Raw genomic sequence first — 23,254 nt, 5'->3', positions numbered from 1 at the left:
TGAGAAGCCTAACTAGTGCTAAATAAGACAGGCTTTGAGAAACAGCAAGAGAAAAGTGATCACTTGAGGAATCTTCAATAAGATTAACAGCTTGCTTCTCATAGGAAGTCATGGAGGCCCAGAGGCTCTGCAAGAAAAAGTCAACCTAGAATTCGGTATGCAGCAAAATTACTCCTGAAAAATGAAAGAAATTAAGATGCTCACACATAAAAACAGAGCAAATTTGTCAGTAGCAGACCTGCCTACCTTATAGGCAATACTGAAGAATCCTTCAGGCAGAAATGAAAGGACGTTAGATAGTAAGTTGAATCCACACAAATAGTAGCATTGATAAAGGTCACTACATAATGAAACATGGATGGTAGGGACTTTTCGATTGTCCAGTGGCTAAGACTCCATGTTCCCAATGCGGGGGGACCAGGTTTGATCACTGCTCAGGGTTGATTTCCTTTAAGATTGACTGGTTTGAGTTCCTTGCCATCCAAGGACTCTCAAGAGCCTTCTCCAGCACCACAGTTTGAAAGCATTAATTCTTCTGTCTCTGCCTGCATTATGGTCCAGCTCTCACATCCGTACATGACTGCTAGAAAGACCTCATAGCTTTGACTATACGGATCTTTATCAGCAAAGTGATGTCTTTGTTTTGTAACACTGTCTAGGTTTGTCATAGCTTTTCTGCCAAGAAGCAGTCGTCTTCTAATTTCATGGCTTCAGTCACCATCTGCAGTGATTCTAGAGCCTAAGAGATCTGTCACTGCTTTCACTTTTTCCCTTCTATTTGCCATGAAGTGATGGGACTGGATGCCATGATCTTAGTTTTTTAAATATTGAGTATTAAGCCAGGTTTTTCACTCTCCTCCTTCACCCTTATCAAGAGGCTCTTTAGTTCCTCTTTGCTTTCTGCCATTACAGTGATATCATCCCCCTTCATGGATCACTGCCTTGTCATGGTGAAATTACAGCTATTGATGTTTATATTTACAAAGAAGATCTTAAAAACCTAATCCTCCACCTTGAGAATCTATTGACATTAATTATTCATAGGTATGTACTTACTGCCATTTTATTATTGTTTTTGGCTTATTTTGTAGTTCTTCCCTGTCCCTTTTTTTGTTTCTTCCATTGTGGTTTGATGATTTTCTTTCGTGGTATTTGTGGTCCGTCCTTGTTTTTGTGTATCTATTGTAGGTGTTGTGTGGTTACATCTTCATGTTTATTCCTTTACTAAAGTGAAAGTGAAAGTCACTCAGTCATATCTGACTCTTTGTGACCGCATGGACTGTAGCCTGCCAGGCTCCTCTGTCCATGGAATTCTCCAGGTCAGAATACTGGAGTGGGTAGCCTTTCCCTCTTCCAGGGGATCTTCCCAACCCAGGCATCAAACCCAGGTCTCCCACATTGCAGGCGGATTTTTTACCATCTGAGCCACCAGGGAAGACACCCAAAATTTCTTCCTTCCCACACCAGGAGTCAAACCTAGGCCACCTGGGTGAAAACCAGGAATCCTAACCGTTAGACCATGTGGAAGAGGACAATTCCCTTAGTAATTATAGTTATAATTGATTTATAAATTTTTTATCTTTTAACATTTGTACTAGTTTATTTGAGTGGTTGATACTTGGCTTTTACTACATATTTGCCTTTACTAGTGGGATTGTCCTTTCCTATAATTTCTTGTTATAGCCTTTTCTTTTCCACTTACAGAAGAACTTTTAACATTTTCTTTTAGGGTTGACTTGGTATTGAGGAACACTTTCCATTTTTGCTTATCTGAGTTCTTTATTTCGCCTTCAATTCTAAATGATAATCTTGCTGGGTAGAGTATCCTAGGTTGCATGTTTTCCCCTTCCATCACTTTGAGCCATAATTTCATTAAATACATTTTTGACCCCCATCTCTCTTCTGGGACCCCTATAATGTGAATGTTGATACACATTACCCAGAGATCCCTTAAAGTGTGATCTTAACGTTTTTTAAGTTTTGTTGTTGTGCTGATTGGGTAATTTCCCTTCTTCTGTCTTCTGATTGGGTAATTTCCCTTCTTCTGTCTTCCAGATTACTTGTGTTCTGTATCACCCAGTGTGCTGCTCATTTGTTCTAGTGTTTGTTATTTCAGTTATTGTGTTCAGTTTTGACTGGTTCTCTTACATTTTCTAGTTCCTTGAAGACTTTCTCACTGTATTCATCTATCCCTTTTCCTAGCTCAGTAGCATTCTCATTACTAATGCTTTGAGTTCTTTTACCTGGTGAATATTTGTTTCATTAGTTCCCCCACCCTAACTCTTCTCTTGCTCTTTCAACTGAAATTACTCTGTCATTTTATTTGGCTTATTTTTCTCTGTCCCTATGAAATCAGGTGACACAGTTCCCTGTGGCATCCTTGAAGGAGTCCTTATGTGGGAGCATCCTGTGTAGACTGCGTGTTCTTGGGTGGGAGAGCTGGATCGGACATGAACACAGGTCACCCCTTTTTTCAGAGGAGCGAGCTGGCAGCTGTCACTTGGTGGGAGGTGGGGCTGGAGTCAGGAGTGAGGCAGGGCTTCCCTTCCTCTCAGTTGCCTGCAGGGGTGGGGTCAGGTCTCACGCTGCTGGAGCAGAAGCCCCGAGGGTCAGGTCCAGGCTGGCTCAGGGGGCTTTCAGTGTGCGCTCTTGTTCCTCCCAGCACTGTGACCTTCACACCAGCGGGGAGTAGTGCTGGAGCAAGAGATGCATAGTGGATATTAGGCAAGGGCTTAGGTGACCTTCCTGGCTGACTCTGCTGTGCCATCGCCGGAAACGGCTGCCCCCCACCTTGCTAAGACAGCATGTAGGGTTTGAGCTGCCTTTAGCATCTCATAGCCAGCTGAGCTTTTTCCTCGGTTGTGGCAACCCTTGCTTCATGGTGAATAAGCAGAGCAAGGCCCGCAGTGCTGGAGCATCTGCTAAGCTCCGGCTGGGGGGTGGGTACACCAGAGTGGTCATGGGGAATGTCAGCAGTCTGTGAGGTTTTCATTTCAATCACCCTTTCCACCCAGCTTTGAGGCCATGTGAGTATCCAAGTGCTCCTCATGAGTGGAGTACAGCCTTCCCAGAGCCCTCCTGTTAGTCTCACTGGCCCTCCAACCAGCCAAGGGCCTTGTCTTCCCTTTGTTGGACCCCAGGGCTGAGGCACCCAATGTGTGGCTTGAACCACTCGCCCTCCAGGGAGGGTAATCTCCCTTTTCCTCCAAGTTCGCTCCCAGGGTCACAGGTCCCTACCTGATTGCTTGTTTTTCCTTACCCGTTTCTGTGTGGATCTTTTATACAGCCTTGGTTGTACATCTGACAGGTTCCAGTTAGTTTTCAGTGAGAATTGTTCCACATGTAGATGTATTTTTTATATGTTTGTAGGGGGAGGTGAGAATTCTATATCCTATTCCTTCACCTTATTTCCTCTCCCCATACACATACATTTTAAATAATCAGATGGTTCATGTGCTGGTTTGTCTCATGGATTTATAGAAACTTTTCTTAACTATACAAAAAAATAACTTTTATTTCTTTTTGTGTTCGTGAATTAACTGGCAAGAATAATAAAGGTTTTCTTTTAATGTCATAGAAACTAACATGCACTTCATCTATTCCTTTATTTTACTAAAATTCCATTAATTGGAGACAAGAAAAAGCATCCTTCTAGGATTATGCTGTAATAACACGAAGAGTTTTTCTTGTATTTCTTCTAAATTAATACTCTATGTTGATGCAACCCCAACTCCCTGAATTTCTGTGTATGTCATGGGAGTGGTTTTTTTTTTTTACATGATATATTTAAACCTTTCAGTCATTTCCTCCATTTCCCAAGCTTAATGCTTGTAAAAAAAAAAGTTACTTTTTCTAAGAAACACTTAAGTAAATGTGTATTAAATCCTTGAGACAAAAATCTAAATTTTTGGTACACCTTTTTATACAAACTCTTAGATGAAGCAAGAACCATATTTATTAATGAAAACAAGTTTTTTTTTTTTCCAACTAATTTTTGTAGTCATGTTAGCCTGGGCTACTTGTACAAAAAATTAGCACATACACAAACCAAAAAAACCAAGCAAAACAACAACAAAAAAACCCACCCCAAAAAACAAGAAAATCCTCACTTCATAAATTCATAAGGTGACAAGTTTTACTCCTGAGAGGTAGCATAACCAAGCGAATGAATATTGTACGTGCATTAACTGAGGCACTTGAGATCACCCAGTTTGTTTAATTCATAACAAAATCTCTCCTCAGAATTTCGTGTTTGTGAACAAATATATTAGAACAGTAGTCTCAATTTATTTTAACAAAATCTTAAAGTGTAATCATCTGGACTTTAAACTTAGAAGAAAATGTATTTCTGTCTCTGACAAGTATTTAGTTGGAGAGATAAGATTTCTTGAAAATATATTTTAGCTGGTATTTGTGAAATAATACATGAGTAATCAGAAAGGACACTATTCCTCCTATTTAGGGTCACTTTAATAAAAGGATTTTGGATTCATCTTACACATTACAAACAGAAAAGATAAACATTGTGAATCACTTTAAGTAGAGCTGAGATTAAGTAATGTGTTATTTTCATAACATATAAAATTCCAAACTGCATGTGAAAATTCTGAGTTATTGAACAGTAGGGTGATCTCAGTCACAAACTTGGCTTCATATGAAATGTTTTCATTAAAATTTTAAGTTTTCTTTAAAATAAGAAAAACTTGGAAAGCATAGCTCCCAAACCAGCTAAATTAGAAACTGCTAATTTTCTGAATGAAAAGAGCACTGTTTTTTATTTTTACACAACTGAATTGAAAGAATAGAAAAAGCACTACAGTTATTACAGAGAACTACTAGGCCATCAACACAGACATCTGAGAAACTTTCCTTTATGTTTACCATCTTCTGCAGCCACCTGCTTCTGCTTTGTCACTCACTGACGTTTCAACTCTGTCGGCTACTGTGTCTTCAGATGCTGGTTGGACATGGCCCTCTGCTTGTCCTCCAGTGTAAGTGGGTGTGCTGTACTTCAACAGGATGGATTTAAACTGCATTAGAGGTGCATCTGTACGAACTCCCATTGGGTCAAAATGAGTTCGGCTTACACGAAAGCCTGCTTGAGAAAGATAGCACAAAAACTTCTTTAACCTGCAACAGGGAAAGGCAAAAAAAAGTGAGGTTCTTGTTTTAAATCATAATGTCATTAAAATATTAAATATATACACTTTGTCATGCACTGTCTTACTTTGGCATATTCATTCCTTTAATGCTGTGTCTGTGGATGTTGTAATAAAAGGGAGGATGTTCAGTATTGACATCAGTCTTTTGCCTCTTGACTAAATTTGCAGTTGTTTCATTACTTTTTCTCTTTCCTGAAATGTACAGATATAAACACAGAAAGTTAGCATTCTCTTAAAAATTTCAAGCCAAATACTTTAATAACTACATACTATCTTCAAGTCTGAATCCTTTGATACAACACTTCAACCTATCTATCCAATCTTAATTCTTACAATAACATAGCTCTTATTGTAGTATTTATTCTTTATATTTTCACTATCCTTCACTCATGTAATTTTACTGTTTAACTGTTTGCTGAATCAGAACTTCTTTTCTACCTTGTTCAGTTTTAAGCCTCAACCGTACCTCTGTCTTCTGTAGAAAGCCATTTTTGAAATCTGGGCCAGTCGTTCCACAGATTTCACTACTCTCAACACAACATGACTCAGAGTTTGATGAAGTTCTGTCATTTGTATGTTTTCTTGTTTCATGTATTTAGGTCTTTAATAATGTGTATAAATCCTTTCTTCTCAAATTATATTCTAAGTTCCTGGAGAATAAGGTCCTTTATTTCTATACTTGTATTCTCTACTGAATGCCAGTAGAATTGACCCTTGTGAACAATGCGGTTTTGAATTGTCTACTTCAACACAGATATTTTTCAACAGGGAGAAACTATAGTAATAAATGGTCCACAGTTGAATCTGTGGATGAAGGATTGACTTTAAGTTACACAAGGATTAATTCTGGGGCTCTTCAAGAGTCAGCTGTGTTTGATGAGCAGTAGGTCTTCAGTGAACACAACACACACACAGTCACCCTCAGGTGACTTTTATGAGTACACTCTCTGATCTCACTGCCTACTTCTTACCACAGTACTCAGCCTTTACATTTTCAGTAAAAGGAAGCTAGCAAGTAAGTTTCTAGCAATGTATCCCTCCAAAAATCACAAAAGGAAGACAACTGAGATACCCAAGTTACCATATGGAGATTTTTTTCTGAATGTTCAACTCTATTTCTACACGGATGTTGTTATGGCCAAATTTTAAATTTTCATGAACATTCACTTAAGCGAAAGTATTCAGAGGACAAATTTGATGCATGAAAATGAATTGATAAACTGCATTCAAAGATAAACATTGTTGAAGTATTGACTCATGGCTCCCCTATTAAATCAGATAATTAAAACCTAATTATACTGTCACATTAAATCTAAGAAGGCATATGTACCCCAAGAGTTAGGAAAGGCTGAGACTGAAAATCCAATATCTTCTAATTACTATCATCAGCAGTACATAGATTTCTTTTGCCTGATATTTTCTATCATGTAAGGTTTTATATGTTGCTATACTAGTTTAGAACAATCATAATTTTAGAGCTATAAAAGAACCCATAGAGATTAGTCTAATTAATTTATACATGAGAAAGGCTCAGATATTTTAAATATCTTCAAAACTTCTGTTTTTACCTTATTCTAAAAAGGTTTTATGACAACTCTTAAAGGTGGGGCACCTGGCTGAGGTTACGTAACAAATGACACAAAGAGTAGAATGATACTCTTAAATTTAATGTATTTTACAGCATACTGGAATACCTTTCTCTTCCCTCCAACAGAGAAATTAAGGAGAATAAATCATTTTTAAGTGATTTGAATCCTAACAAATTAGTTGAAGATGCTAAATGAACATGACTCTTGGGAACAGTATGTAGTTATTAAACCATAAGCTGTTAGCAGGAGTTGACATTTTCTTTTGGAAGATCAACACTAAAATGTTGAGCAACTAATACAAAATTACAGCTTGTAACTCTAGTCCTCGGTTCTTTCGGTCTCAACACTGTTTTTTTTGCCTGTATACAAAACAGATTTAGAATCTAATATTGCCTTCTAAAAACCTCAGACATTAAGCATCACCATTACAAATCTTAACATCCTTTGATATAAATTAACAATGCCTAATACAAGTATATTTTAAAGTATGTACACACCTCAAATTATAAGAAAGGCTATGTAGTAAAATTCTTAGGGCCAGAGTATAGGGTCTTACGGTTAATCAATGAAATTTCTTTAACATCTTGTATAGCTCTTGCAAGGGGATCACCATATATACGAGATGTGAACAAAGTACATATTAATAGAAGTTTTGAACTACACAAATGCCAGATAAACAAGGGAATTTGGTTGCTGGTATAATATGAAAAGGAATTTTGAAGTAGGCTACCAAAGCAATCTCTTCTCTTCCAATTATCCTCCTGCTGTGTGCTCTTTTACACTGATGCAATCGTACACACATACCTTGTGCACTGTAATTATCTGTTGTATCCTCTGTAGTTTTAATAAATGCACCGCATTCTTCTAAAATTAGAACAAATGGAAACAATATTTTACAGGATGACATTAAGCAACAATTTGAAGTTTAAATAAAAGCTTACTAAATCTATGCACTGCTTTTATGAATATATGAGATTCTGTGACCAAAACAGGTTCCAAGAGTTCATTTTTTGACCCTCTTAGATACCTAACAGGCCCACCCCACCCTTCTATCAATAGCCAGATAAAACTACAAAAGCCTACTTATATTAAAGAGAAAATAAAGGAGAAAAAACTTAACTTTGCTGAGTGGTAAGTGTAAACCTAGCTTCCATGTCTCAATGGATATTACAAAATTTTTGCCCACACTGTTCTCAGAATGATCTAAAGTTTCTCCTTCCAGAAAGCAGATACAGGGTAATAAAGTCACAACAGACTTGTAGTTCTTTCAATCTACTAAAGTTAAAAAAATACATCTATAAAACAAAATCATCATTTCTTTCAGGCTCCTAATATAAACTTGAAGAAAACAATGCAAGTAAAAAAAAAGCTAACTGGATTACTGATGAGACTCATTACAGAGAATTTACTTAAAGCATACTACTTATATTGCTTTTAATTATAACATCAAATATAAAGATGGAGTATTTTTGATAAACAATTTGTAACCTAGTAAATTAGTGTTCAGTTAAGTTACCTTGCTTGTTGAGATTTGAAGGTGCATGAACTGAAAACTGACTTTGAGGAGTACACTCTGACTCAAAGATTAATGTCTTTATTAGGGTCTGAATGTCATCTAAACCATGGTGAAGAGATTCAGACAGCATTCTTTTGAGGAATCCAGTATTGAAAAGGGAACTTGACCTGAAAAAAGAATATAGAATTAGATTCAAGAAGTGTTTTCTTTAATAAGTCTTCATAATTAAACAACTAAGATAATCTGCCCATTTTATCATGTCAGTTCTCTAAGCTAGTGGGATTAGTAAAGGAAATTTTATTCACAGTAGGTCAACTTATTGAGCCCTCATAAGGTGTATAGTCCTGTCGTACATAGAGGTGTAAGGTATAGTGAAGTATAAAATTCACTGTTTACCCTATGAAAGCCTATAAATGTAGACAGAATCTAGACTGGGACACACAGTAATGCAGAGTTTTTCACAATGCATATTCCTATCAGTAACAGTAACCCTTAGTTCCAGGGCATATATGGTGGGGCAGTGTGACATCCATAACAATTACATGTGCTGGTGGTGATGTAGTTAAAAAATGGCCCAGGGCTCAGTCTGGTATGTTTCCCATTTAATTTGAGAATCACAAGTATAATGGACAGAATATGAATTCCAGGTCAGACAAACCTTTCCACATTTATTACCTATGTAATCTTGAGTAACTACTGTTTTGAGTCTCACATTCCTTATCATAATATAGAAAATAAAACTTCTCACAGACTTATGGAAATTAAATGAGATAATACACCTACAATCCCTAGTGCAAGGTATATCCTCAAGAAACGGTAGCTATTATTTATAGGGTTAGCAAATATATATGAAAGGATATGTGATTTCAGTGTCAAACGAGTGACCAATGTAAGATTTACGAAAAGACAATTCAAAGATTATTTTGGATTTAAGCACTAAGGAGTGACACTTTAAAAAGAATGCAGAATTTGAACTAGAGGAAGGGAAGGAGGAAGAGACTGGACAAGCGTAAAGACATGAACAACGGCTTTAAGTGAGAATACCTTAAGTTATTGTTTAGAACTCAGTCTTGGAGGTCAAAAAAAAAAAGTTCTGGCTCTGTGTGTGCCACAAACTAAATCCTGAGGGATCAGTTTTATCCAACACTTAAATACACTGCCATCATTTTCTCATCTGGTAAAAAGAGGGAGGAGTTGGGCTAGGAGATCTTTCTGGATCTAGCAACCAGTTACTCTTAACTTCCCCAGTTCCAGGAGTGAGTAGGATCAACATACTGCAGGTGATTGAGAGTACTAGAAGGTAAGGCTGGCCAGGTCATTCTTAATCTAAAAGTATTTACTTAAAATAATGGGCATCAGCAAAAATATGTCTACCATTAAGTTAGTTTTTAGACTTAGTAATGACTAAACCTTGGCTTTGTAAAGTAACGAGGCTGAAGTTTGCAATGATTCTTATTACAATGCTATTAGGAATCTCAAATTTCTCCAAGAATCTCTAGTAACAAACAGCTTATGGGAAGGATTCTGAGTAAAAGCAATTCAACTTTCAAACATGAAAAACACAATAACTAGTTACCAAGGATGCAAAAAGCACACACAAACGTTAAATATTTGCAGCTGTGTCACACATATAAACAGCTTTACCTAATACAAAAGCAGACATTTACTTTAACATGCCCTTCTTCCTTAAAATTAATTCCTCAAAGAACTTTTACATTAGTTGACTGGTCTATAAAAAGTTATAGTGATCACTTTAAAATCATACCCTAGTTCTATAATTATCAGCTGAAAAAAGCCTCATTCTTACTACGCAGGAATGAATTATTTAGTTTGCAGTCAGCTTGGCTTCTCTTTGATCCAGCTGCATCTTAGCTCTGTCACAAACTTGGAAGAATAATGGTATAGAAAAGTGTGAGGACACCTCAGGTTCATAGGGGAAAAGAACTGTAATTATTTACCTACATTTTTTTAAAAAATTGAACCTAAATTTCTTTGTCTTCTACCACAGTAATCAAAAGTCAGCAATCAGATCAATACATGCATAATATCTGAATACATTACTATGCATAGGCACATACCATAGAGGTCCAAGTTCTATTGCTGTCTTTCCAGGCATGCTTCCATGACAATTACAGGGTAGCTGTCTATATGGGTTTTCTGTGAAAAGGTAATAAAAAGAAATCAAAGGAGAAATGACAATGTAAACAGTAGTAATTGTTATATAAATAATAATTTGCAGCTACAATATACTGAGGATCTACTATGTGCCAGGTATTATGCATTTATATGCATTAAAAAAATTTAATCCTTAAAACTCTCTGAAGCAGGTATTAAGATCTCAGTTATGTAGATCAGATGATTAAAGCTTAAGAAAGATACAGAAATCCATGTTAAAATCAGAGGCATAGTTTTTAGTCACTATACTACCTGAAATCATTTCAGCAGGAGAAAGTCTTATAAATTTCACAAGCTATCCATATTTTAAAATCAACTGATTGGGGTATAATTTACATGCAGTAAAATGTATACATTTTATGTGAAAAGGTTGATGAGCTTTAACAAATGTATATACCCATATAACCAACATCCATCAAAATAAAGACATTTCCCATAAGTTAACTCTTCTGTAATTGGGAAGAGAAAATGAATTACTTTATTCCCTAGGCTTGATGCATATTCAGTCCCAGACATGTAGGCTAGAAGAAACTAATTCAGTTTAAAGAGCAATGAGGGCCCTGATGTGATCATAGCGTGACTGGGGAGATACAAGGCCTATTCTTAGTTTCCAAAATGGCATGATATTCTACCATGGACTTTCCTGTTCACTTAAGATTCAGACTAGTCATTTTAAATCATATTCTCTCCAACTGAGTTCCCCCAGGCCATTTCTGGATTGATCATTCACTTTCTTGGAATGACCTTATCTGATCAATGGGTCCTAGGTATATCCAGAACTCAGGATTATGTTGGTAGGGGCATGGGTCTATAGCCTCTTGCTATCTGATATTACTCTGTCATTCAGTGCAATTAAGTGGCATAATTCACAGTTGTATATATACTTAAAGGCCTCCTTCATTGTTTGTTCCTAGGTCTACCTTTCAGCCTTAAAAGAAGGTGTGGTTATCATTGACCTTAGCATTGTTGAGAATGATGCTCCTCAAATGTTATACGAATATATTAAGACATCTTCCCTGAAACCATTAAATAATTAAATTACATGTACTACAGGCAGAATTACCCAAAGTAGAGTGATTTATATTTATGGTTCTGTCAGTTGTACCAACTTACCGCAGGCAGCACACAAATATTTGTCAGTTTGTTTCCTGATGTATTTCGCAAAATGATCCCATCATATAAACCTATGTCTTTTTTGAAGACCCATGCCTAGGATTTCTTAGTGCCTGATTAGCATCAGCATCTTCAGGGATCAGAGTTATCATTTCAAATTACGAAGTAGAAAAAAATGAAGGTGTGAAGAAAGAAAAAAACTACTATTTCTATGTCACTGGTAAATAGGCCACGAAGGTAATTCCAGATGAGGAATTCAAACTATTTATAGAGACTTTAAATGAAATGGACTGAACAAATACTCTAATCTCTTCTGTTTCTTAAAGCATTATTAAGATGAGAACAAAGGAATAAAATTCAAACCCCAAAGATAAATAAAATGTGAGAAGAGATAACAAGATGATGAGAAATGTCAATAAAATTTTAGAAATGGGAAGCAGATACACAAGGGGGTAACTGATTTAGCAGGTCAGAGAAAGCTAACGCCCGAGCCTGAAATGGGTAGACAGGCTACCAACAAACAGCAAGCCCACTGGCATTGTGGGACCTGAAAAGGCTTGAGAATTGAAAGGACTGACTGTCTCTGAAGATGGAAATAGGGTGGTAATGTGGAGGAAAAAAGAAAAAAGACTTCATTTAAAAATTTTAAGACTTGTAGATCTTCCCTAAGATCAACAGTTAGGCTTCTGTGTCTTCTCCATCCAAAAGAGGAAGTTAATCTTGGGTGAGGCTGAACCACAGAGTATCTGGAACCGGGGGCATTAGTCACAGTTAAGAGTGAGGAGATATATGAAAAGAAAGGGACTAAGGAAAAGTCTGTACAAATGCTAAGACCTTCCAGTCTCCTTCCCCAACATGGTTCCTAGAAAGCTGATAAAAGACTGCAAGATTCCTCTGTAGAAGTACTTACCAATCCAGGAGAAAAGACACACATACAGACTAACTGACTGTCATTTGGGAGTTCTTGTAGTGAAAAGGCAGACTGCCTTCTCATTACAGTAAAATCTATCAGTTTATAAGCCCTGCCCTAAGAACTTCAACATAACTGCCAGCATGGAAAACTAAGACTACTAGACATTTGAGATATACTATGACGAGAACAGAACTGCAAACTAGAAATAGTTAGGAAAGAATAACTAAAACAACAAAATAATAGCAACAATACAAAAATAAGCAAAACGAAAAACCTATTCTCCCCTAAATATAAAATATACCCAACTATAATCAATAGTATCATAGAGGCAAGATTAGATTTCACATCTCTGAGACAAGACTAGGATACTATTAAAAAAGGAACAATAAAAATATGAAATAACTCTTGGAAATGAACAAAGTATGACAAATTTAAGCAGGAAAGTTGGAAAATAACACTCAAGGAAATTTATAAAGAACTAAATGCTAAAGAAATAGAGATGTAAAAAAATTAGAGGATTAATCAAGAAGATCCATCATATAACTAAAATGAGTTCTGGGAAGAGAGAACAGAAATAATTTGAGAAAAAAAAGTTATCAAAGAGAAACTAGAAAAAATTCATCAGAACTGAAGAACTCAAGTTTAAAGGCTCACAGACTGCAGCACAATGAATTAAAAAAGATGAATTCATAAACATCCTGAAGTTATTTCAGAATAAGTGAGTTAAGAAGAGATATTTTAAGGGCACTCAGAGAAAAAAACACAAAGAACTATTTATAAGAACAACAGCAGACTTCTCAATATTGAAGGCTAAAAAACGAAGGAATAACATCTTAAACATTCTGAGGAAAAACAACTTCTAACCTAGACTTCAATACTTGCCCAGGCAATCTTCTACGGGAAAAAGTGTAGCTTCAAAAGGAGAAAGAAGGAAAGGTGGGAAATACGTAAGATTTAAGATATAGGAAGTACATCACAAGGAGAAAGCCAAAGAAAATTTCCATTATGAGTCTAAAAGGAAGACCTAAACCCATGGCTGATTCATGTCAATGTATGGCAAAAACTATTACAATATTGTAAAGTAATTAGCCCCCAACTAAAATAAATAAATTTATTAAAAAAATAAAAAATAAAAAAAAAAATAAAAGGAAGACCTAGGGCAACAGCTTTTGGCCGACTTAGAAACAAACAACCCAAACTAGAGGAGGAGGACTGTCTCCAGCGGAATTAAATGAAACCCAAAGGTTATTTGTTTTTAACCAAAATCACAGAAGCACTGAAACTGTATTATGGATTGTAATACACACTCAAAAGGTGACAAATATATAGTAACGATTAATTCGCGTAATTGAACAGTTTACAGCACTGTAACTGGTTCATCTCTGTGGAGCAGCCTTCTAAGAAAGGCAGCAATGATACCTCTATCCTGGTATTCATACCCTTCTATAATCTCCACCTCTTGAATGTGAGATCACTGGATCTGGAGACTCATTTCCAGTGACTAGAATACAGCAATATTTTCTCTTTTTCTCTCTCCCTTTCTCTGGTTCTTTCCGATGAAGTGAGCTGCTATTCTGTGAAGAGGACTACTTGACAAGGAACTGAGAACACCTCTTAGCAGCCAACAAGTGCTCAGGTCTTCAGTATAACAACCTACATCCACGTCATAACCATGTGAATGAGCTTGTAAACAGATCCTTCCCCAGGCAGGCCTTGATGTCTGCAGCCCTAGCCAACACCTTGACAGCAGCCTTGTGAGTGACCCTTAGCTAATGGACCCAGCTGAGCTATGCCCAGATTCTTCACTCAAGAGAAACTGAGATAATAAATGCTGTTTTAAGCCACTAAGTTTTGAGGTAATTTGTTACACACAGATAGATAACTAATACAACTTATAAACAATGTTTTTATATTTATAAAAATATGAACACTGGATATTGATTAAGCCAACACTGGAGAGAAGTACATGCATGTGACTGAGCTGGCCTGAGGAGCTGAATAGTCTTCTTCATGAAAGGAAGTTATAGGCAATATAACTTAGAAATAGGGAGGATACCAAACATTAGAGACTTAAAATATCAGAAGAAACAATTGTGAGATTTTTATTAATAGCTGGTTACTTTAGGGAGTGGGGCAGATATCATTACTTTATTAATAAGATGCAGAACTATTTGACTTTTTAAATTGTATACTACAAATTGATAAACGTAAAAAATTCTAACCTGACTTTTTAGAAAGAAATACTCATTTATACTCTGTAAGTCCTATATAATTACAAACTGCAGGAAAAAATTCATATTGCTTAATAGTAATTTATTAAGTCAAAAATCCTTTAAAAAGTTTGATTAAAGAAATACTCTAGTGACAAATTCCATATAATACCAGTTATATGTGGAATCTAAAATATGGCACAAATGAAGCTATCTACAAAACAGAAACAGACTCACAGACATTGAGATGTGTGGCAAGAGAGGGATGAACTGGAAGTTTGGGTGAGTAGATGTAAACTATTACGTTTAGAATGGATAGAAAACAAGGTCCTACTGTTTAGCACAAGGAACTATATCAAGTCTCCCGGGATAAACCACAACGGAAAAGAATGTGAAAAAGAGTATATATACATGTATAACTGAGCCACTTTGCTGTACAACAGAAATGAACACAACAGTGTAAATCAAATATTCTTCAATTTTAAAACAACTTTTTAAAAGAAAAAAAAAACAACAACTGTAGTAACAGTCGAAAATTATAAAGCAACATGAAGGACTCCTGAAAGAGAAGGAAAGATGTTAAGTTTTTTACAGATTCAGGATCAAATTTGAGCAGAGTGTATTTGAGTTTAATTACTCACTGATGTAAGGAGCAGCGGCTGTGCTTTGCTGGAGCAGCCAAGAGATACCCCACGTCCAAGGTAAGAGAAAACCCAGTAAGATGGTAGATGCTGAGAGAGGGCATCAGAGGGCAGACAGACTGAAACCACAATCACAGAAAACTAGCCAATCTGATCACATGGACCACAGCCTTGTCTAACTCAATGAAACTATGAGCCATGCTGTGTAGGGCCACCCAAGATGGACGGGTCATGGAGAATTCTGACAAAATGTGGTCCAATGGAAGGGAATGGGAAATCACTTCAGTATTCTTGCCTTGAGAACCCCATGAACAGTATGAAAAGGCAAAAAGATAGGACACTGAAAGATGAACTCCCCAGGTCGGTAGGTGCTCAATATGCTCCTGGATATCAGTGGAGAGATAACTCCAGAAAGAATGAAGGGATGGAGCCAAAGCAAAAACAACACCCAGTTGTGGATGTCACTGGTGATAGAAGCAAGGTCCGATGCTGTAAAGAGCAATATTACATAGGAACCTGGAATGTTAGGTACATGAATCAAGGCAAATTGGAAGTGGTCAAACAGGAGATGGCAAGAGTGAACATCGACATTCTAGGAATCAGTGAACTAAAATGGACTGGAATGGGTGAATTTAACTCAAGATGACTATTATATCTACTACTGTGGGCAGGAATCCCTCAGAAGAAATGGAGTAGCCATCGTGGTCAACAGAAGAATCCGAAACGCAGTACTTGGATACAATCTCAAAAACGACAGAATGATCTCTGTTCGTTTTCAAGGCAAACCATTCAATATCACGGTAATCCAACTCTATGCCCCAACCAGTACCGCTAAAGAAGCTGAAACTTACAGTTCTATGAAGACCTACAAGAACTTCTAGAACTAACACCCAAAAAAGATGTCCTTTTCATTACAAGGGACTGGAATGCAAGAATAGGAAGTCATGAAATGCCTGGAGTAACAGGAAATTTGGCCTTGGAGTACAGAATGAAGCAGGGCAAAGGCCAACAGAGTTTTGCCAAAAGAACACACTGGTCATAGCAAACACCCTCTTCCAACAACACAAGAGAAGTCTCTACACCTGGACATCACCAGATGGCCAACACCAAAATCAGATTAATTATATTCTTAGCAGCCGAAGATGGAGAAGCTCTATACAGTCAGCAAAAACAAGACTGGGAGCTGACTGTGGCTCAGATCATGAACTCCTTATTGCCAAATTCAGACTGAAATTGAAGAAAGTGGGGAAACCCACTAGACCATTCAGGTATGACCTAAATCAAATCCCTTATGATTATACAGTAGAAGTGAGAAATAGATTTAAAGGATTAGATCTGATAGACAGAGTGCCTGATGAACTATGGAAGGAGGTTAGTGACACTGTACAGGAGACAGGGATCAAGACCATACCCATGGAAATGAAATGCAAAAAAGCAAAGTGGCTGTCTGAGGAGGCCTTACAAATAGCTGTGAAAAGAAGAGAAGCAAAAAGCAAAGGAGAAAAGGAAAGATATTCCCATCTGAATGCAGAGTTCCAAAGAATAGCAAGGAGAGATAAGAAAGCCTTCTTCAGCGATCAATGCAAAGAAATAGAGGAAAACAATAGAATGGGAAAGACTAGAGATCTCTTCAAGAAAATTAGAGACACCAAAGGAAAATTTCATGCAAAGATGGGCTCGATAAAGGACAGAAATGGTATGGACCTAACAGAAGCAGAAGATATTAAGAAGAGGGGGCAAGAATACACAGAAGAACTAGACAAAAAAGATTTTCGCGACCCAGATAAACACCATGGTGTGATCACTCACCTAGAGCCAGACATCCTGGAATGTGAAGTCAAGTGGGCCTTAGGAAGCATCACTACAAACAAAGCTAGTGGAGGTGATGGAATTCCAGCTGAGCTATTTCAAATCCTAAAAGATGATGCTGTGAAGGTGCTGCACTCAATATGTCAGCAAATTTGGAAAACTCAGCAGTGGCCACAGGACTGGAAAAGATCAGTTTTCATTCCAATCGCAAAGAAAGGCAATGCCAAAGAATGCTCAAACTACCGCACAATTGCACTCATCTCACACGCTAGTAAAGTAATGCCCCAAATCCTCCAAGCCAGGCTTCAGCAATACGCCAACCCTGAACTTTCAGATGTTCAAGCCAGTTTTAGAAAAGGCAGAGGAACAAGAGATCAAATTGCCAACATCCGCTGGATCATTGAGAAAGCAAGAGAGTTCCAGAAAAACATCTATTTCTGCTTTATTGACGATGCCAAAGCCTTTGACTGTGAGGATCACAACAATTATGGAAAATTCTAAAAGAGATGGGAATACCAGACCACCTGACCTGCCTCTTGAGAAACCTGTATGCAGGTCAGGAAGCAATAGTTAGAACTGGACACGGAACAACAGACTGGTTCCAAATAGGAAAAGGAGTACGTCAAGGCTGTATACCATCACCCTGCTTATTTAACTTACATGCAGAGTACATCATGAGCAACGCTGGGCTGGAAGAAGCACAAGCTGGAATCAAGATTGCCAGGAGAAATATCAATAACCTCAGATATGCAGATGACACCACCCTTATGGCAGAAAGTGAAGAACTAAAGAGCCTCTTGATGAAAGTGAAAGAGGAGAGTGAAAAAGTTGGCTTAAAGCTCAACATTCAGAAAACTAAGATCATGGCGTCTGGTCCCATCACTTCATGGGAAATAGACGGGGAAACAGTGGAAACAGTGGCAGACTTTATTTTTTTGGGCTCCAAAATCACTGCAGATGGTGACTGCAGCCATGAAATTAAAAGACGCTTACTCCTTGGAAGAAAAGTTATGACCATCCTAGACAGCATATTAAAAAGCAGAGACTATACTTTGCCAATAAAGGTCCATCTAGTCAAGGCTATGGTTTTTCCAGTAGTCATGTATGGATGTGAGAGTTGGACTATAAAGAAAGCTGAGCGCCGAAGAATTGATGCTTTTGAACTGTGGTGTTGGAGAAGACTCTTGAGGGTCCCTTGGACTGCAAGGAGATCCAACCAGTCCATCCTAAAGGAGATCAGTCCTGGGTGTTCATTGGAAGGACTGATGTTGAAGCTGAAACTCCAATACTTTGGCCACCTCATGTGAAGAACTGACTCATTGGAAAAGACCCTGATGCTGGGAAAGATTGAGGGCAGGAGGAGAAGGGAATGACAGAGGATGAGATGGTTGGATGGCATCACCAACTCAATGGACATGAGTTTGAGTAAACTCCGGGAGTTGGTGATGGACAGGGAGGCCTGGTGTGCTGTAGTTCACAGGGTCACAAAGAGTTGGACACGACTGAGCAACTGAACTGACTGACTGACTGATATTGTAAAACACTCATAGTGAGACATGAAAGGATAAAAATCTCCATGTAAGAAAGAACTGGTTCATAATTTTTAAGTCTAGGAATACCATCAGTAACACTGGGGTATGAGGTAAAAAGAAACACTGAGGTTTTTTTTTATTGAGGTGAAACTCACATTAATGATATCCTTTTAAACACTGAAGATGTGTACTATTTCTTACATAAAGGAAAATTAAACTAGGAAAAAGTAGAAAAGAAACCACAGGGCACTATACCATCTATCTAGGAGGACCAAAACTTTCCCAAGTTTCATCAAAGTTATTTATGAAATTTATATGTTAAAAAACAGAGTGGATTCTATACCCTTTCTGACTCTGTTGCATTTAAACCAAGATTAGGATGGTGGACTGGGCATTTAGAGTTGGCTTCTCTTATTCCAAATCTTTAGAAATGACAGAAAAAAATATTTTTGTGAATAATTCCTAAATACTGCTAGAAAATAAGAAGATAAGTCATCATACATCCCAATCATTCAGTACTTGCTGAAAGCTTATAAGCTGAGAGATAGTACTACTGGAAGAAAACCACACTGGAGGGAATAGATATTAAAGGCAGAAATAGCCTAGGGTGTATATGAATCTAAAAAGCAAAGATGAATGCCGAGCTAGAGTAGTTCTAGGACAACTGTTAAAGGGATTGATTAGAAAACTGTACTTGAAACAGCCAATTACATGACTCCTTTAATCCATGATTAGTAGGTTACAGAAGATATTTGTATCCAGTTTGAAGTGATAAAGCTTTAGTTTGGAGAAGCAAAATAGTGCCCCAAATTTGATAAAAAAACAAATACCTCTGGCCCTAAGAAGCTCTGAATTCCAAGGAGGATAAGCACAAAGAGACCCACTTAGACATATTATAACCAAACTGCTGAAAGCTACAAAAAGAATCTTGAAAGCACCAAGTGTTAAGTACAAGGGAACAACAATACAACTAATGGCTAACTTTTAATCAGAAATAATAGAAGCCAGAAGGCACTGTAATGATATAGTCAAAGTGCTGACTGGGTAAATAAATGTTAGGTATCTCAGCTTCATGCACAAATCAGAAAGCACCAGAGAGAACTCAAACAAAGGAATATGACAGGATGTCCTCCATTCCTACTATCAGCGAGCACTGTAGCAGAAGTATCTGGACCGAAGAAAAGCACAGTGGGTTCTTAGGAAGCTTCATCAATGAATATAGTAAAGTTGCAGGATATAAAATTAACACACAGAAATCCCTTGCATTCCTATACACTAACAACAAGAAATCAGAAAGAGCAATTAAGGAAACAATTCCATTCACCATTGCAACGAAAAGAATAAAATACTTAGGAACATATCTACCTAAAGAAACAAAAGACCTGTATATAGAAAACTATAAAACACTGGTGAAAGAAATCAAAGAGGACACAAATAGATGGAGAAATATACTGTGTTCATGGATCAGAAGAATCAATATAGTGAAAATGAGTATACTACCCAAAGCAATCCATAGATTCAATGCAATCCCTATCAAGCTACCAACAGTATTCTTCAGAGAACTAGAACAAATAATTTCACAATTTGTATGGAAATACAAAAAACCTCGAATAGCCAAAGCAATCTTGAGAAAGAAGAATGGAACTGGAGGAATCAACCTGCCTGACTTCAGGCTCTACTACAAAGCCACAGTCATCAAGACAGTATGGTACTGGCACAAGGACAGAAATACAGATCAATGGAACAAAATAGAAAGCCCAGAGATAAATCCACGCACCTATGGACACCTTATCTTTGGCAAAGGAGGCAAGAATATACAATGGAGAAAAGACAATCTCTTTAACAAGTGGTGCTGGGAAAACCGGTCAACCACTTGTAAAAGAATGAAACTAGAACAGTTTCTAACACCATACACAAAAATAAACTCAAAATGGATTAAAGATCTAAATGTAAGACCAGAAACTATAAAACTCCTAGAAGAAAACATAGGCAAAACACTCTCCACCATAAATTACAGCAGGATCCTCTATGACCCACCTCCCAGAATATTGGAAATAAAAGCAAAAATAAACAAATGGGACCTAATTAAAATTAAAAGCTTTTGCACAACAAAGGAAACTATAAGCAAAGTGAAAAGACAGCCTTCGGAATGGGAGAAAATAATAGCAAACGAAGCAACGGACAAAGAATTAATCCCAAAAATATACAAGCAACTCCTGCAGCTCAATTCCAGAAAAATAAACAACCCAATCAAATAGTGGGCCAAAGAACTAAACAGACACTTCTCCAAAGAAGACATACAGATGGCTAACAAACACATGAAAAGATGCTCAACATCACTCATTATTAGAGAAATGCAAATCAAAACCACAATGAGGTACCATTTCACGCCAGTCAGAATGGCTGCTATTCAAAAGACTACAAGCAATAAATGCTGGAGAGGGTGTGGAGAAAAGGGAACCCTCTTACACTGTTGGTGGGAATGCAAACTAGTACAGCCACTATGGAGAACAGTGTGGAGATTCCTCAAAAAACTGGAAATAGAACTGCCATACGACCCAGCAATCCCACTGCTGGGCATACACACTGAGGAAACCAGAATTGAAAGAGACACGTGTACCCCAATGTTCACTGCAGCACTGTTTACAATAGCCAGGACATGGAAGCAACCTAGATGTCCATCAGCAGACGAATGGATAAGGAAGCTGTGGTACATATACACAATGGAATATTACTCAGCCATTAAAAAGAATACATGCGAATCAGTTCTAATGAGGTGGATGAAACTGGAGCCTATTATACAGAATGAAGTAAGCCAGAAAGAAAAACACCAATACAGTACACTAACACATATAGATGGTATTTAGTTAATTGGTAAAGATAACACCATATGTGAGACATGAAAAGAGACACAGATAAATAGAACAGTATTATGGACTCTGTGGGAGAGGGAGAGGGTGGGATGATATGGGAGGATGGCATTGAAGCATGTAAATTATCATATGTGAAATGAATCGCCAGTCTAGGTTCGATGCATGATACAGGGTGCTCGGGGCTGGTGCAATGGGATGACCTGGAGGGATGGGATGGGGAGGTAGGTAGGAGGGGGGTTCTGGAAGGGGAAAACATGTACACCCATGGTGGATTCATGTCAATGTATGGCAAAAGAAATACAATATTTTAAATTTAAAAAATAGATAAATAAACTAATTTAAAAACAAGAAAAAAAAAAAACCACATCTCCTCCTTAATCCGATGTGGTCAAGATAAACTACCAACTGGTTTATTTATTTATTTTTCATTAAGCAAAAAAGGATCCAATGTCAGAACACTTTGAAAATAGAGCTCTGAGAAGAGACTGCCTTAACAGATATTAAACAACACCAAAAGGAGTAGAAGGGAATGAATGAACAAACATCCAACCACTGGAACAGAACAGAAAATCTAAAAACAAATTCAAATCCATGTGGGATTTTAGTGTAAGATAAATATGGTATTCTCAAATAAGTGGACAAGAGGTGACCTAGTCAATAAAACATAACCTTCTCTGAATAATTTATGATTGGAAAGCTTTTTGCAACTACAGACAAAATTCAGAGTACATTAAGCATCTGATTAACTTGACAACAGAAACAATGAAAAATGTCTGCATGAAAGAATAAAAAAAAGATGCAAACACAAGTGACAAAATGAGAAAAAATATCTGCAACTATCGTATCATACCATGAGGGTTAAATTCTACTATATAAAGAGTTCTTAAAAATGCACATTTCAAAAATGCTATGAAGCTAACAGAAAACAATGGGCAACTGTTTCTATGTCCCAGAAAAGCAAAATAGAAACAGCTTGATGAGGGCACATGCCACATCTTTTTCCCTTGATTCCCCAGGCCTGGCATATAGTAGAGGCTCAATAAATATTTACTGGATGAGTTTTATAACTGATGGCTTTTATACTCAGTCAGAAACATGACCATTATTTTTATAAAATTAATGATTTGAAACATCCTAAACAAAGAAATAATCTGACTTAATGTTCCTAAAATTAGTGACAGTGGAAACTAAGTTATTTCTAGACGTTTCAACAGAAGGCATGGCTAGAGAGCATAAATTATAATGAGTAAATGACTTTAATGAACTCACACGAATGTCTTGTCTGTTGATGAAAGGAAATCCAGTATAGGAAATAAAGTTAGCACTGTAATCTTTAAAATCAAAGGACAACAATATGTATAAATTAGGGATGTGATAAAGGCTTATTCATTGGAGGCTTACATATAAATTCAACACAATATACAGTCAAAAGAAACTTGCATTTACCTTCCACCATATTACCATCCTTCTGAAAAATTCTCTCTTCACACCACTGACAATGGATTAGGTACTGAATCTTCTTGGCTGTTTCATCTGCAGAAGTTGGCCCCCTCAAAACTCTCACAACAACCAACACAAAATGTTCCAGAGCCACTGCAAACAGTACTTCTATTCCTTTGTTACATCGGGCTGCAGCTCTGGAAAAAAAATTTTTAAGTTATTTTGGGAGCTTATCATTTTCCTTTGTTTGGCATTATATTGACCATATTAACTTGGACAGT

At 37.1% G+C, this 23,254-nt stretch overlaps 1 protein-coding gene across 7 annotated transcripts in view; it reads right to left on the bottom strand.

The window, feature by feature from the left end:
* Positions 1-3,937: 3,937 nt before the first annotated feature.
* TRMT1L (tRNA methyltransferase 1L) overlaps positions 3,938-23,254 on the bottom strand; it is a 40,683-nt gene continuing 21,366 nt past the window's right edge. For 6 of the 7 annotated variants that reach the window (XM_081492219.1, XM_081492216.1, XM_081492217.1 and 3 more), the window contains 6 exons: positions 22,980-23,170; positions 10,346-10,424; positions 8,268-8,434; positions 7,556-7,615; positions 5,228-5,354; positions 3,938-5,130 (listed from right to left, as the gene is read on the bottom strand). In XM_081492219.1, the coding sequence (XP_081348345.1) occupies positions 4,878-5,130; positions 5,228-5,354; positions 7,556-7,615; positions 8,268-8,434; positions 10,346-10,424; positions 22,980-23,170 (877 nt within the window). In that variant the 3' untranslated portion in view covers positions 3,938-4,877. Of the gene's footprint in view, positions 5,131-5,227; positions 5,355-7,555; positions 7,616-8,267; positions 8,435-10,345; positions 10,425-22,802; positions 22,865-22,979; positions 23,171-23,254 lie in introns of all 7 variants that reach the window. The other variant, XR_014054361.1, reaches the window with a different exon arrangement.

The sequence above is a fragment of the Giraffa tippelskirchi genome, chromosome 5 (assembly GCF_054371585.1).
Source record: "Giraffa tippelskirchi isolate mGirTip1 chromosome 5, T2T-mGirTip1v1.2.pri, whole genome shotgun sequence".
NCBI lineage: Eukaryota > Metazoa > Chordata > Mammalia > Artiodactyla > Giraffidae > Giraffa > Giraffa tippelskirchi.
The sequence above is the reverse complement of the archived record's forward strand: the minus strand, read 5'-3'. Positions and strand labels throughout refer to the sequence as shown.